The sequence below is a fragment of the Helianthus annuus genome, chromosome 8, assembly GCF_002127325.2.
Source record: "Helianthus annuus cultivar XRQ/B chromosome 8, HanXRQr2.0-SUNRISE, whole genome shotgun sequence".
NCBI classification, from domain to species: Eukaryota; Viridiplantae; Streptophyta; class Magnoliopsida; order Asterales; family Asteraceae; genus Helianthus; species Helianthus annuus.
This window is the reverse complement of record NC_035440.2, coordinates 65,384,744-65,400,726: the sequence shown is the minus strand read 5'-3', so window position 1 is coordinate 65,400,726 and position 15,983 is coordinate 65,384,744. Positions and strand designations below refer to the sequence as shown.

At 37.5% G+C, this 15,983-nt stretch overlaps 3 protein-coding genes across 4 annotated transcripts; all 3 read right to left on the bottom strand.

Annotated features, from left to right (window-relative positions):
- Positions 1-2,470: 2,470 nt before the first annotated feature.
- Positions 2,471-8,607, bottom strand: LOC110914008. Its single transcript, XM_035976571.1, has 4 exons — positions 7,822-8,607; positions 3,972-4,352; positions 3,539-3,788; positions 2,471-3,452 (listed from the first exon to the last, which is right to left on the bottom strand). The coding sequence occupies exons 1-4, from the start codon at positions 8,549-8,551 to the stop codon at positions 2,702-2,704; spliced, it is 2,112 nt and encodes a 703-aa protein (XP_035832464.1). The 5' UTR covers positions 8,552-8,607; the 3' UTR covers positions 2,471-2,701.
- On the bottom strand, positions 6,013-7,533 carry LOC110912148. The gene is made up of 2 exons (XM_022156818.2): positions 7,316-7,533; positions 6,013-7,227 (listed from the first exon to the last, which is right to left on the bottom strand). Exons 1-2 carry the CDS (start codon positions 7,506-7,508, stop codon positions 6,062-6,064), a joined length of 1,359 nt encoding a protein of 452 aa, XP_022012510.2. The 5' UTR covers positions 7,509-7,533; the 3' UTR covers positions 6,013-6,061.
- A 5,354-nt stretch (positions 8,608-13,961) lies between the features above and the next one.
- On the bottom strand, positions 13,962-15,240 carry LOC110912150 (AT-hook motif nuclear-localized protein 20-like). Of its 2 annotated transcripts, none has more exons than XM_022156819.2 (2): positions 14,246-15,240; positions 13,962-14,171 (listed from the first exon to the last, which is right to left on the bottom strand). In XM_022156819.2, exon 1 carries the CDS (start codon positions 15,094-15,096, stop codon positions 14,248-14,250), a length of 849 nt encoding a protein of 282 aa, XP_022012511.1. In that variant the 5' UTR covers positions 15,097-15,240; the 3' UTR covers positions 13,962-14,171; positions 14,246-14,247. The 2 variants fall into 2 exon arrangements, with proteins under 2 accessions (XP_022012511.1, XP_035832463.1); XM_035976570.1 differs by having other exon boundaries at positions 13,962-14,360; positions 14,406-15,237.
- Between the last annotated feature and the right edge of the window lie 743 nt (positions 15,241-15,983).

The window sequence follows — 15,983 nt, the reverse complement described above, 5'->3', positions numbered from 1 at the left end:
TTTAATAAAGAAGTGGTAAAAGAGTTGGGCCGACCACCTTTTCCCGTAACTTTAGTAACGAGGCTCAGTGTTTGTGATGCTCACCTCGTATTCCTTGCACGGGGGAGTTCAACCACCAACCATGACTTTGTATCAACCCTACCCCCACCAACTATGCATACTTGTTCAAATCCTGTGTGTCAATCTTCATGACCATATGTAATTGACTTTTTGCTATCATGCAGTTTGGTGCATATATGGATAACTTGTCTAACTTAATTTTGTTTATCTATAAAAAAATATATATATATATTCTCAACTACTTGGATTTCTATTTTATACGATAACGCACATCTTATCCATGCTTGAATATCAACATGGAAGATTGTCAATATATTTGCTAACTTATAAATGAATGACCTCTTATAAGTATTTATTTGTTTATTTATTTATTTGTTTTTCGTAAAATTGTTGAACTAAAGTGGTATGCATGTTTGATGGCTAAAAGATCGTTTTACCGAAAAGGAAAGACAATACTGGGTACTTAGGCTATAGGGTGTGGGGATCATGGTTGGGACATGATTTGCTACCTAGGAACATGAATGGAAGGCTACACCACCCCCTTGATTGATCCACCATGGTTTGCATGGATTAAACCATGGCAACCATGATCCTCCTTTCCATTTTTCAACAAATCATTTCCTTTTTGCTTAGACAAAGATAATAAATAAGGGGCTAATGGTTTGGGTCATGACCATACCCTTAGGGTAATGGTTTTGGATGGTGGATTAAAGATTAGTTACATGATACTAACATGGAGGGTCATGGTGGTCATGAGGGTCATGATCACACCCTATAGCCTTATTATATATTAAGCCTCAGGTACAATTTCTAATGAGTTTTGGGAAGTTTATTTATAAGTGAAATGACAATTTCACGGCTAAACATGAGTGACGGGGAGAAATTTCAAGTCAAGTAACCAAAAACAGTGTCGTTACCTCACAGTGCTTTGTTGCAGGCAAATACTGTTACATTTTTTAAACTCACACACTCGCTAAATCTATACCAATGTCAACAAAGAGGCTAACGCTCAACCACTTATGAAGAACACCCTGGTAACACTTTTTGGTACCGCTAGGCTGTTTCGTAAATAATATATGACATATCATACATCAAAATTGTGGACTAATTCTCACTCCATTATTTTCAATATCTATTTTAATAGCTAAGTCACATATTGTTTTATATATACAAGGTTAGTAGTGAGCTTAATATACGAGTAAGCTTTAAAAACTAAGAACCTAAAACCATGTAAATAGATGGATTATTGATCTTCAAGAAGGTTGCCACAAAAGAGCTATTTTGCAAATATCAAGGCTGGTTTTCCTTGCTCTCTCTTCTACACGAGGATCCTTTCAATTATTTATGTTTCATTATACTGCTGCTGTACTGTTTACTAATGCATGAGTATTATTGTACCTCTTCCAAATTGTTTGATGAACATGAGACAGTTTTGGTCATAATAATCTGGCATCATTTGTACATATGAAGATGCCGTTTGCAGTAATCAAAAACCAGAAAATCAGACAAGTCTCATAACACAACCTAAGAACTTTACCATATTAAGAAACCCATAAGTTCTAGTTTTGATGATTACATAATCATTGAAAGAAAGCAGAACATGTTTTGTTTGCACCAAAATGGAAAAGATTGGCATGTTCTATTGAGGTAAAGAAACCCTTCAAATTAAGCAAAATATATTTATCTACAACAACACTTGCTAAAACTATTTAATTTTATTTACTGACTCAAACATTTTTAATACAAATGTAGTAATAAATGTGTGAGAAAAACTGAAATTTATAATAACATTAGATACAAAAATATGTACTTCAAGTGAAAAAAAATATATATACAATACTATAAATATCAGGTATTTATTTTTATGCCTCAAGGAAAGAAAATTAAGATAAGGCTCCGCCTATCCGGACACCCACTGCGCCTAAATCCACACTTTTGCAAACCTAGACGCCTCGTATAGACCTATACGAGGCGTCCATGCACTGAATTCGATGGGTGTACAGAGGGTGTCAGGCACGTTGTTTAAGGAACCCTATACGCAGGGTATGGGGCTATACGAGGCGTCTCTGTTTGGTATTTTTTTTTGGCTGAAATGAGGGGTGTTTTGGTGGGTTTTGGGTTGGTTTTTTGGATGGTTTTTGAAGATGTGTTTTTTTGATGAAATTTTTTTAGGTTTTAAAAAAAGTTTTTTTTTTCTTTTTTACACTATAAAAAGTTGTTGTTTTTTAAAAATTAACTATTTGCCTTTAAAAATCGTTTTTTTTTATTTTTAAAAAAGTTTTGTTTTTTTTTTTGTTTTTTACACTATAAAAAGTTTAAAAAAAATTTTTGTTTCAGCGTCGATTAAATCAACTATTTTAAAAATCGGCTCTTTAAATATATTATATTGTTTTTAACATTTTACTTTTTTAAATATTATTCTTTCGATTAAAATTTTATTTCTTTCAAATATTGTTTCCGTATTATATTCAGGGGTTATATTGTTTCCGTATTATCTAAATTTAAGAGAACAATCATTGAGTAACCGAATAACTGAAAACAAACATAAATATGACATATATAAGATAACTGTTTACATCCATAACAAAAATATAGAAGATAAGTTTGTACATCCACAATAACAATAAAAACAACAACAGGTCTATGCATCAAAATCCGAATCTGAATCCTGATGCTGCTGCTGCGGCTGGTGCTGCTGCTGCGGCTGCTGCTGCTGATGTGGTGCTCGAACCGGTGGAAGCGGTATCGGGGGTAATCCCTCTCTCTCTCGTCTATCCTGCTCCGCCCGTACCAACCAACCTACCAAATCGTCGAGCCTGTCAAGCCTGGCTCGTACATCCGGATGTAGTGCAGCTCCTGGGGCACCACCTCGAATAGCGTGACGTGGAAACTGAGGTGCCCCGGCAGGTGGCGGTGGCTGTGGCCCCGCTGCACCGTCTAGATCCTCCGGAGGGTCCTCCACGGGCACTACATCAGCAGGATCTGCAGGAGGATGAACGTCCTCGAAATGCTCTGGTAGGTCCTCCTCTCTCCATACGCCCCCCTCGCGGTTTTTAAACCGCGGGCCAACCGGGAACCTCTTGATAACCCTCATCCCCCATAGCGACGGCATACCCATCCGCGTCGGCATGATGGCCGGCGTCCGTAGATGTGGGTCCTGATGTGGTACGAGGCCAAATGAACGGGCAATGACGGTCACGTACGCCCCGCCATACAAAAATCCGCGCTCCTGCCGGTGATGGCCGGAGGCGAAGTACTGGGCTAGACCGTGTGCTAGCGCGCACGGCCTCCTATACAACAAACAATATAGGAAAAAAAGATCTGTGGTCGTACACCACTCACGGCTGTAGCCGCGCGCTGATATAGAAGTGGCGAGCAAATGGTGCAGATACCTGCAGATAGTGTTAGCGAAATACAAAAACAGAGATTAATAAACAGTGCATATAATCACAATAATTGCAATAATAAACGTACATACCTGTATAGTGGGTCGCTAACAAACGACACCCTCCCCTTCGACTTGTCATGCTCCCAATGATCCGCCCCCGCAATCACCTGCCAAAACCCAACAAGAGTGGGTTTTTCAACCACCACTAGCCCCGCTGTGTAGATCTCAGTCTCGATCTCCTCCTGCATGTATAAACCAGAGCGCACCGCAAACTCTGCTAGCGTCATCGAACGCTGAACGCCAGCAAGCCTGAAAGAAACCTCAGGCGGAGGGGGAGCACCTGGGTACGGAATCATAAATAAAACAATATAATAATAAATAATAAATAATAAATAATAATAATAATATTAATAACAATAACAATAATTAATAATAATAATAATAATAATATAAAGAAATAAATAAATAAATAAATAAATAAATAATATTAATAAATAAATAAATAAATATCAATAACATTCACCTGGGTACGGAATCGGCACTGGCTCCCCAGGAGGGTGAAATGTGAATGACGAAATGAACTCGACCAGCAGCTCCCTGTAGGTCGGCGTGTGCGCCAAATCAAAAAGACGATGCCACGGGGAATCGATAGGTATAAACCGACGCACTCTCGGTGTCTCAGCAATCTCCTCCATCGCATCCCAGTCGATCGATGCATGCGATCCAACGTGCATCCTCCTAAGCTTCTGGCAATGACGGGCGGCGTCAGTGCCGTCGGGAAACTCTAGATAGGGATGCCCCTGCAACGTATCCACAGGCGGTCGCTGTCTCCGTCGTGGACCCTGCTGAACCGGCTCTATGTGAATGTCATCGCCCGGCATCAGATCGTCCTCCATAATAAATACTGTATACGTATACAATAATAATAATATTAATAAATAATAAATAATAAATAATAAATAATAAATAATAATATTAATAACAATAACAATAATTAATAATTAATAATAATAAATAATAAATAATAAATAATAATATTAATAACAATAACAATAATTAATAATAATAAATAATAAATAATAAATAATAATATTAATAACAATAACAATAATTAATAATAATAATAATATAAATAAATAAATAATAAATAATAAATAATAATATTAATAACAATAACAATAATTAATAATAATAATAATATAAATAAATAAATAAATAAATAATAATAATATTAATAATAATGTTTTTAATAATAATAATTAATAAATAATAATAATAATAATAATATTTAATAATATAATTAATAAATAATAATAATATTTAATAATAATTAATAAATAATAATAATAATATAATTAATAAAAAAAAAAAAAAAAAAAAACAGACCCTCGTATAGCCCTCGTATAGGGCTATACTCAGCGTCCTGTTCCACAAGTTCTTCATCATCATCAACATCAAACCCCCAAAACCCAACCAAATTCAACTTTTAGGGCAAACCTACGGTCTAAAGGCATAAACGAGACAAAAATACTTAACTACGGGATGAAATACGTACCGGTGATGCTTCGATTCTTCAAAAATACGGTTGAAATACGTACGAGGCGTATAGATCCGAATGCACCGTATATGTGTGTGTTTTTGTTTGTGTGTGTGATCTGTGTCGTCTAGGCCCCCCCCCTGTGTTATACGAAGCCTAGACGCCTCGTATAGAGCTATACGAGGCGTCTATGCTTTTTGCTAAATGACATTTTTGCCCCTGTTTTACCCTTAGTATAGCCTTTTATCAGGGGCAAAATGGTAATTAACCATTCCAAAAAGATATTTCTGGAATGGTTAATTACCATTTTGCCCCTGAAAAAAGGCTATACTAAGGGGTAAACAGGGGCATAATGGTAATTTAATAATACATTTTATTAATTAAAAAAAGAAATGGCAAAAAGTAACCGCCTCAACTGTACTCCTCGTACAGGTCTGTACGAGTCGTACAATTTTGAAATTACCTTTTAGCCCCTGCTAAGTGGCTATACTGGGGGCATATCAGGGGTAAAATAGTAATTAACTAAAATGATTTTCAAAATTCAAATTCAAAATTCAAATTTAAACCGCTCAAAGAGACGCCCCGTACAGGTCTGTACGAAGCGTCTACTTTCAAAAAATTCAAATTTTGAATTTCAGAAATTCAAAAATTGAATTTTCAAAATCCCGCTCAAATAGACGCCCCGTACAGGTCTGTACGAGGCGTCTGGTTGGTGTAAAATTACCTTTGAGCCCCTGGAATAAGCCTCTATTGGGGGCCTATCAGGGGCTAAATGGTCTTTTGTGCAATATTATACGAGGAGTCTAGTTCTATACGAAGCGTATAGTTTTTTTTTTGTAGAAAAATTTAAAAAAATACTATTAATTCCAAAAAATATTATTCATTACAAAAAAAATACTATTAATTACAAAGTTACACTATTAATTCCAAAAAAAATACTATTAATTACAAAAAAATACTAATAATTATAAAAAAATACTAATAATTACAAAAAAATTCTATTAATTACAAAAAAAAATACTAATAATTACAAAAAAATTCTATTAATTCCAAAAAAATACTATTAATTACAAAAATCATTCTTCCGTGTAACTATCTATGTAATTAAGACTGGGGTTTGATCTTGGTCGAGGATTCATTATCGATGTATACCATTCTAGACGTGGCAAGTACATATCTTCCCATTGTTCTGTGTGGGGTCTTCGGTGGGTCAACCATAGCCCGTGTGCTGGTGGCATAGGATAATCCCCTTCCAGCTTAACATGTATGAAGTGGTTCTCGTTAACATGTGTAAGCGTTATGAATAATGGTTGTTGATTAGCCGGAGGACTTAGTATTGGGAAGTAAGTGGAACTCGCACCCATGGTTGTCGTTAACAGGTGCACCCCGATACCGTACGTTTGTGCAATAAGAAGTCCTGCAAAGGGGAAGTCCATCCAGTGATTCTCCCCACAACCGGCCACTGAATCCCAAATTAGGCCCTGACGATGCGTGTAAAAATAACCTGCAGCCCATGCTTCAAATATTGGGAACCAGATCGATTCGTTCTGATCCATTTCTTGGACAAGGTCCCTTCTAATACGCCCCCATGAACTCTGATCCATCCCTAAGCCCACAGCCACAGACCGAAACCCACAATGACCGTCCGGCATCACATCTCGTATGCACGAGACGTACGGATGGAACACTGGCGGAATGTCAGACTTAAACCGTTCGATGATTCCCACGTACTCGTCCCCAATGATTAAAGGAAAACCGTGATCATCTCGTGTCTCTTTCTTCTTAGAACTCTTTGAACGGCTTAGGGTCGCTTTGGGTTTTTGGGACCTTATAACCGACTGTTGTGAGGCTTGAGACGGAACGTACGAGCTGTGGCGAGGTTTATCGTACTTACTTTGTCGTGAACCTTCAAAGCACGTGTTTGCATCACCGAAGGAGCTTCTCCTCAATTCTTCATCTATACGAGAGGCCTCGTCCAACCTTTCTTGTACCTGCTTTGTTGTTGGTCGGCCACGAGTATTTTGTTGGACAACCGGTGGTTTCTTGGTAGATTTCGTTGGAGTCAACACCGCTTTAATCTTTGAAAGCAGGCTTTTTTGCTGAGCTGGAGGGTGCGACTGTAATTGTTGTCTAACAACATCTAGCTCTTCGACCACGTCAAGGGAGTCGTCTATCAATTTACAACTTTGGAAGTTAAGTTTCCGCCAGAAGACGTCTATGTCTTCGAGTTGAATCGGACGCTCTGCACGGTTAAAAACAATATTGTTTAGGTAAAATGAAGGAAAGGAAATATATCACACAAGTGTTGTACGACGTTCAATAATTATTACCTTCACGCATGTACTTTTCTATCCTACAAGCACAGGGCAACCCACAGCTGTGCCACATTTGGCAACCACATGATGAATTAAAGCGCTCCAAGACATCTAGCCTCCTAATTGCCTCTCCATGCAACAAGTCAAGGGCTTTGTGGGATACTTTTCCAAGTAGGTGTTGAAACATCGGGTGTTTGTGGTGTTTCATTGTTTTTTCGATGCTTTCTCGAAAAGTCTTCCTTATTTCACCGAACTGTGTCTCAACTATATCCCGGACACAACCAACTATACGGTCCAGCGAGCTCCTATCTTCGACGTATCTCTTTAAGTTGGCATGTTGGCTCTCAACTCTGTTTGTAGTACGATTACCAAAGTTGCGCCTCTTATCAGTCCACGCAAAGACAAACATCTCCTTATAGTCTTTTAGCCAGTTATCGTACACGTATTTGAAGACTCCTAAAAAGTAAAAATAATTTAATAAAATTTGCATAGGTGAGTCGTATGTTATTAGAAAAACTTACTAGAACGTTTGCACTCCACAAGTCGCTTTCGCATGTTGCGCAAGTGGTAGTCGTAGATGGGTATGGATGGAGACTCAATCAATGAACCCCAGAATGACAAAAATTTCTTCCAGTCGTCGTCTGTGAAGGCACCCTTGCAGTGCTTCATAACATTCTGTTGTATGTGCCACCTGCAAAGAAGCCTGGAGGCGTCTGGAAATACTTTAGCACACGCGCCCATAAGGGCTAGGTCTCTATCCGTTAAAATCACACGTGGCTCCATACATTCATCCAACATTGCCTTAACCCTCTCAAGCACCCACACAAAGTTATCACCCCGTTCTTTACTAACAACGGCATGCGCGATAATAAACGATTTGTTGGTAGGCGTCATACCAACAATCTGGATAAAGGGCATATTGTATATGTTTGTCTTGTACGTTGCATCGATCATCATGACGTGGGGGAATCCACGCCACAAGACTCTCGAGTCCCGATGAAGAAAGAAGATCTCTGTTACGATCTCTGTTCCGGGTTCTTCCCGGATCTCGTAAATAAAGTCGTTCTTCATCAGCACATTTTCTAGTGACTGCATGGGAGTCAATCCTTGTCTTTGTTCGGCTCTAATCTTCGCTACAACGTTTTGAACGTCTTTCTGAACATGAAACCTGTCGGGGTCCTGCTTCCTTATCGTTTGAAATATTTTGCGCGGCTCCATGTTTTGAGCTGTCAGCTGCTCGATCAGTTTCATTTCGCTTGGAGTAAACCTTCGCACAAACGCGTGGGCCGACAGGTCCTCACAAAGTTCGTGGTTATGTTCAATTGTTCCGTCTTTTATCTCCCAGGTTTCATACGGGTGGTTTCGGACAGCCAGCAGGTAAAACGGGCAACCGGTTTTTTTGCTTCCAGCTTTTCTAAGTGTTGCTGTACTCTGGTGCTCACCACCACGATCACATTCAAGCCATACCCTCCCGGTTCTTCCCCCGATTTTCTTTGATCGACGGATGACAATAACGAAACCATCCGCATTTGCTATTTCTTGTATCCGTTTCTTTAGTTCATCTAAGGAGTTGAAAACCTGTAACATCGACAACAATAATAATAATAATAATAATAATAATAATAATAATAATAATAATAATAATAATATAATAATAATAATATAATAAAAATAATAATAATAAAATTAATAATAATAAAATATTAATAATAAAATAGTAATTTATACCGTCTTTTTTAAGTACAGACTGTCCAGAATGGGAGGTGCTTCACTACCATATCTACCATATCCACCATAACCACCATATCCTCCAACGTCCGAATTGTTTTGATGAACATAAGGAGTGCCCGGGGAAATGAATTGCTGATGATCACCGTCTCCTCCGTATCCACCGTATCCCCCGTATCCACCGTATCCACCATATCCACCGTCCCCTCCGTATCCACCGTCTCCTCCGTATCCACCGTCTCCTCCGTATCCACGGTCTCCTCCGTATCCACCGTCTCCTCCGTATCCACCGTCTCCTCCGTATCCACGGTCTCCTCCGTATCCACCGTCTCCTCCGTATCCACCGTCTCCTCCGTATCCACCGTGTCCTCCGTATCCACCGTCTCCTCCGTATCCACCGTCTCCTCCGTATCCACTAGCAGGGTATGAGTCATCTACAGGGGCTGTTTCATCAACAGGAGGATGCTTGTTCAAATCTAGAAACGGGCTGTTTTGTTTTCCTTGTATACTAGACACAACCTCCTCTTGCTCATTAGAATCGGGAATGCCAGACTCCTCCAAAATAGACAACCGTATCATCATTAGTAAATAATAAACGAAAACAACAAGTAATTATAACATTTACGCTAATAACTGTTACCGGAACGCTTTCGTGCCCCCAGTTTTCGCTAGAATATTGCCCGAAGATATAGTTGCCGTTCCAATATGATGACATTTCAACACTCCGGGATGATAATAACGCAAACACAAATAAAAAAACAAACAGAATGTGAGTGGTTTTTTGTTGAAACCTCGGATGTGGACCAAGAACGCACTGTAGGTTGCATTTTATGGGAGCTAAAGACGCCTCGTATAGGTCTTTACTCCCCGTATGCCTTTAAGTCATGTCAGACATAGTCCCTTCATAGTCAAATCGGTCAGTCCAAGACGCCTCGTATAGGTCTATACGAGGCGTCTAAGGGCCTTCGTATTGGCCCCTCGTACAGGCCTAGACTCCCCGTATAAGTTGACTGATGTGACGTTGTACGAGGTGCAGAAGTTGGTCGGGAAAAGCAACCCTATACGCTTCGTATAGCCCTATACGAAGCGTATAGAAGGGTGTGGATTTAGGGAGAAAGGTGTCTGAATATGTCTTTTGGAAGATATGTCTTTTGGTCACATAAATAAAAAAATCAAACAAATTTTGTGACCATACATCGCATTTGGCCACACTTTTCTAGTGTGGCTAGTAAATGTCACGGTTTTATTCGTAAAGTGTGGCTAAAGGTTTTGAGTTGTAATACAATGGTCACATAAATAAATAAAATGTGTGACTAAAAGTAGTCTTGAATGTTTTGAAATGGGATTAATGACCTTTAGTCACACATTTAACCGAAAGTGTGGCAGAGTGGTTTTAGAAAAAGTGTGGCTAAAGGTCTAGTTTGACGTAGTGCGCGCGTGAGGTTCAAGCAAGGATAAAGTTCAGATTCTACACTTAGCATCCTGAATGAAAGCCCTCGATCCCTAGACCTTGCGCCAGTTGAGTGGACATAAGCCAGAGGCCGCGCGAGGATAGCGGCGCAGGTTCATTCCAGGAATCACGAAAGGTACGAGTGGGAGAGGAATAAGCCAATCAGCATCCGACAGGCTGTATCCTATCGTGCTCCACGATCAACAATCGTGCAGGAGACAAAAAAGTACACATGGACGCCTACGTGGCACCAATCAGGGGCGTCGACAACTGCCCCATGATCTCCACTCACCTGCTGATGTCAGAGAGACAACAAGGACGATAACCCGGACACGTGGCTCCAATCAAGGTGTGCCAGCACCGAAGATCTTCTAGAAACACTAACGGTCGTCATAGAAGAGACAAGACGGATATTCCTTGTTGTCGCCTCCAGGTCCAAGGCCCATCAGCCCATCTCCTTCTACACTACTCCGGCTATAAATAGGGACCTTCATGTACAGGTTAAACCCTTCTGCTATCTACTCCCTCATTCTTAACACACACTTATTTCCTCAAAACAAGTTCTTATTCTCACGCTGGAGAGTGGTTAAGAGGGAAACCTCCATATTCCCCTCTTAACGAGCTTAACGGATGTTGATTGTTTTGCAGGAAGGATCATAGCTTGAGCTCAGGAAGGATTAAGAAGATTAACCTTTATGGTTGAAACCTAAACCAAACTAATAAACATAAAATTAGTTCCGTGTTTCTTCATGTTTGAAAATGATTATATCATATTTTAATATTAGAAGTTGTACAAAAAGAAATGTAATAAAATGTGATTGAGGAGATGGACAGATGGTATTTAGATGTGTCTTTGTTTCTTAAAGTTTTATTTTTTTATCGAAAGCACATACCCTTTATAAAATTTACGACCTTCAAAACGCGTGAGTTACCTTCTAGTTCCTATTAATGTGTATTGTTTAATGAACATACACATTATTTTGAAATTGTTGCAATATAGGATTTTTTTTAATATTCATGTAATAGCAACTAAGTTTTAAAAAAGTAATAATCATGTCATTCAAACTTTGTTGTTTCTTTAAAATTACAACTTTTATAAGATGTCTAAATGTTATTAAATATTTTTAAATGTTAGTTTGTTTAAAATTAATGACCGAAATGGATCATATATGTATCCTATTTAAAAATTTAGTGATTATTTTAAAAGTAACCTAAAATAATAGCTATGAAATTGGTTATTATTTTTTGATATTTTTAAAAGTAACCCAAAATTAATAGCTATGAAATTTGGTTATTATTATTATTATTATTATTATTATTATTATTGTTATTATTATTATTATTATTATTATTATTATTATTATTATTATTATTATTACTTCATCATCATCATTACTTCATAAACATACAAATAAATTCAATTTTTTTTGCAACTAAGATTTTTTCTTTTTTTGATAAAAAATATGTTTTTAAGGATAATATATAACGTATTAATTTTTTTTGATAAAAAATATGTTTTTAAGGATAATATATAACGTATTAAACAAAAAAATACCTTTTAATAAAGAAGTGGTAAAAGAGTTGGGCCGACCACCTTTTCCCGTAACTTTAGTAACGAGGCTCAGTGTTTGTGATGCTCACCTCGTATTCCTTGCACGGGGGAGTTCAACCACCAACCATGACTTTGTATCAACCCTACCCCCACCAACTATGCATACTTGTTCAAATCCTGTGTGTCAATCTTCATGACCATATGTAATTGACTTTTTGCTATCATGCAGTTTGGTGCATATATGGATAACTTGTCTAACTTAATTTTGTTTATCTATAAAAAAATATATATATATATTCTCAACTACTTGGATTTCTATTTTATACGATAACGCACATCTTATCCATGCTTGAATATCAACATGGAAGATTGTCAATATATTTGCTAACTTATAAATGAATGACCTCTTATAAGTATTTATTTGTTTATTTATTTATTTGTTTTTCGTAAAATTGTTGAACTAAAGTGGTATGCATGTTTGATGGCTAAAAGATCGTTTTACCGAAAAGGAAAGACAATACTGGGTACTTATTATATATTAAGCCTCAGGTACAATTTCTAATGAGTTTTGGGAAGTTTATTTATAAGTGAAATGACAATTTCACGGCTAAACATGAGTGACGGGGAGAAATTTCAAGTCAAGTAACCAAAAACAGTGTCGTTACCTCACAGTGCTTTGTTGCAGGCAAATACTGTTACATTTTTTAAACTCACACACTCGCTAAATCTATACCAATGTCAACAAAGAGGCTAACGCTCAACCACTTATGAAGAACACCCTGGTAACACTTTTTGGTACCGCTAGGCTGTTTCGTAAATAATATATGACATATCATACATCAAAATTGTGGACTAATTCTCACTCCATTATTTTCAATATCTATTTTAATAGCTAAGTCACATATTGTTTTATATATACAAGGTTAGTAGTGAGCTTAATATACGAGTAAGCTTTAAAAACTAAGAACCTAAAACCATGTAAATAGATGGATTATTGATCTTCAAGAAGGTTGCCACAAAAGAGCTATTTTGCAAATATCAAGGCTGGTTTTCCTTGCTCTCTCTTCTACACGAGGATCCTTTCAATTATTTATGTTTCATTATACTGCTGCTGTACTGTTTACTAATGCATGAGTATTATTGTACCTCTTCCAAATTGTTTGATGAACATGAGACAGTTTTGGTCATAATAATCTGGCATCATTTGTACATATGAAGATGCCGTTTGCAGTAATCAAAAACCAGAAAATCAGACAAGTCTCATAACACAACCTAAGAACTTTACCATATTAAGAAACCCATAAGTTCTAGTTTTGATGATTACATAATCATTGAAAGAAAGCAGAACATGTTTTGTTTGCACCAAAATGGAAAAGATTGGCATGTTCTATTGAGGTAAAGAAACCCTTCAAATTAAGCAAAATATATTTATCTACAACAACACTTGCTAAAACTATTTAATTTTATTTACTGACTCAAACATTTTTAATACAAATGTAGTAATAAATGTGTGAGAAAAACTGAAATTTATAATAACATTAGATACAAAAATATGTACTTCAAGTGAAAAAAAATATATATACAATACTATAAATATCAGGTATTTATTTTTATGCCTCAAGGAAAGAAAATTAAGATAATTATCATTTGTGTGTATCTATAATGATGTTAGTTATATTTTGATCACATTTCATTAAACTAGTAATACATAATGATTTTAGTTATACCTTGATCACGTACATTTCATTAAACTAGTAATACAATTCTCTAAATAATAAGATGAAGAAGAGATAAAAAAGAATTCACTGGTCAGATAGTGTTAATTATCTATATTTATTGTTTATTATGTCAAATAATCAGATTGAATTTGAAAGCGATTAAAACTAATGATTGTCAATAAACAATGAATATTTTTATTTTAATATGCAAAATGAAGGGCATAGAAATGCATAATATAATACGCTGAAATGAGTGAAAATACAAGTAGCAAGTTTTATATATATATTTCACTCTTCCAAAGCTTTAGCACCTTCCCCATAACACAAAATACAACAAAAATATACACATCAGGAGATGTGATTAATTCTTCTTTTCATCCATACATCCTGAATTCCTGATCATGATCTTTAACATAACTGATACTTTAACATCACATAAAACCTTATTAAAGATTAATTATAGCAATAATATTAAGATTATTCTTGTTCAAATTTACCTCTAATATGGAGGCCGGCCATGAGCCCATCCAAATGCTTCATGGTTCATTTGACCCCCGCCGTTGGGGATCAAATTAGGCTGCAAGTTATACCCAGGCATCGGATCACCCAACCCTCCACCACTTCCCATCCCAAGTGGTGGCGGTGGTGATCCACCACCGCCACCACTTCCCATCCCAGCCTGCACCACACTATCTCCCTCCTCTTCTTCCTCAACCGGGAGTCTTTCATATGTGGCGTTGGAAAACATTGCTGCTATTACCATCACTGGTCCTGACGCCACCAACGTGCCCACCACGCTCCCACCTACGACCTGACCTTGACCCCCCGCGACATAAATAGTCAGGCCAGTTGAGCCAGGTGGTGCAGGACCTGGTAAAAACGCTCCTGTGAGGGACAAAATCTCAAATCTCCCTTGTAAGGCCATGACTGAGCCAGGAGCTGTAGGTTGTCTTAGGGTTACATTCATGACTGTCCCACTAGCACTCATCACACAAACCCCTCTTTGTCTTCTCCTACTAAACTGAGCTATACACTCAGCCACATCTGTCCCACTCTCCACCTCCATGACATGGCTGCGAAGCGCGTTGGGACTGTCCCTGGTAACGAAAATCGGTGGCTTTGGCTTGTTTTTGGAGCCGGGTGGACGGCCTCTAGGCCGCCTGTTTGATGTCTCGATCCCCCCTTCTCTTGGATCATCGCTGTTGTTGTCTCTCTCGTCTTCTTCGCTTCCTGTATGGTTCTCGTTTACTGATATTCCCAGATCTGGCTTCTTTAGAGCCAAAGAACCGCCTGATGAAGGCTCTATTCCGGCTAGGTTAGCTTGTCCGGTCCACCACTGATTCGACATGCTCTATGCCGGAATATAATGGTCAAAAAGTTCTTCACAAATACAAGATGATTAGTAGAAATTGGAAAGATACAAAGAAACAGTGGTGTAGATGAAAACAACTGATTGTTAATCTTAAAAATAGCCCTTGGGGACCATTTGGAGCTATGTGTGATTTGGTTGGCTTGTCTTTAGGTTTTAGTTGGTGGGTGTGTATTCAACAAAGGTTAATCTTTTTGTATTAGTAGGTGGTTTAGTAACAACATTGCTATTTCTAACTTTTTTTTTTACCTTTTGTAATTCTAGCCAGTCCGCTACCTTGTAAGCAAACTCCGCAAGTTCCATTGGATGGAAAGTGAATCTCGTAAAGATTATTCATAAAAAAATGGTCAAGTTTCGTACGTTAAAAACTCTATTTAGTTTGTTTGTCAAGTTCGCTTACGATGATAGTAAATTGTCTAGTAGAAGTATAAGAAGTTAAATTATATCGTTCCTAAACGAAAACAGAAAAAATACCACAAAGGTTATACGATCTTCACTCTATATTTAATTAATATGTATATGTATTTTACATGGTGTATGTTACAACTCTGGTAAAGATCATTATTCCGGTTAATTAATTGGTATATTTTTATCTTAACACGTAAGTTTAGCATAAAATGACTCATGTGACCCATTCATACTCATATGCCATCGAGAAAAAGAAAAACTAGAGATAAGAGAAAGGGTCTTTGGAATTAGGGTTTGGAGGGGTGTGGGGTAGCGTGCGCATGAGGTAGTGGGTGCCCTCTTTTGTTTTCTCCTGTGTTTGGTGAGAGAGTGCAAGTTTTGTCCTTCATAATATATAATAATAATGCATAGCCGAACAGAAGTTTGACTTAGATCCCTGGTTGATTCCTCTTTCAAAT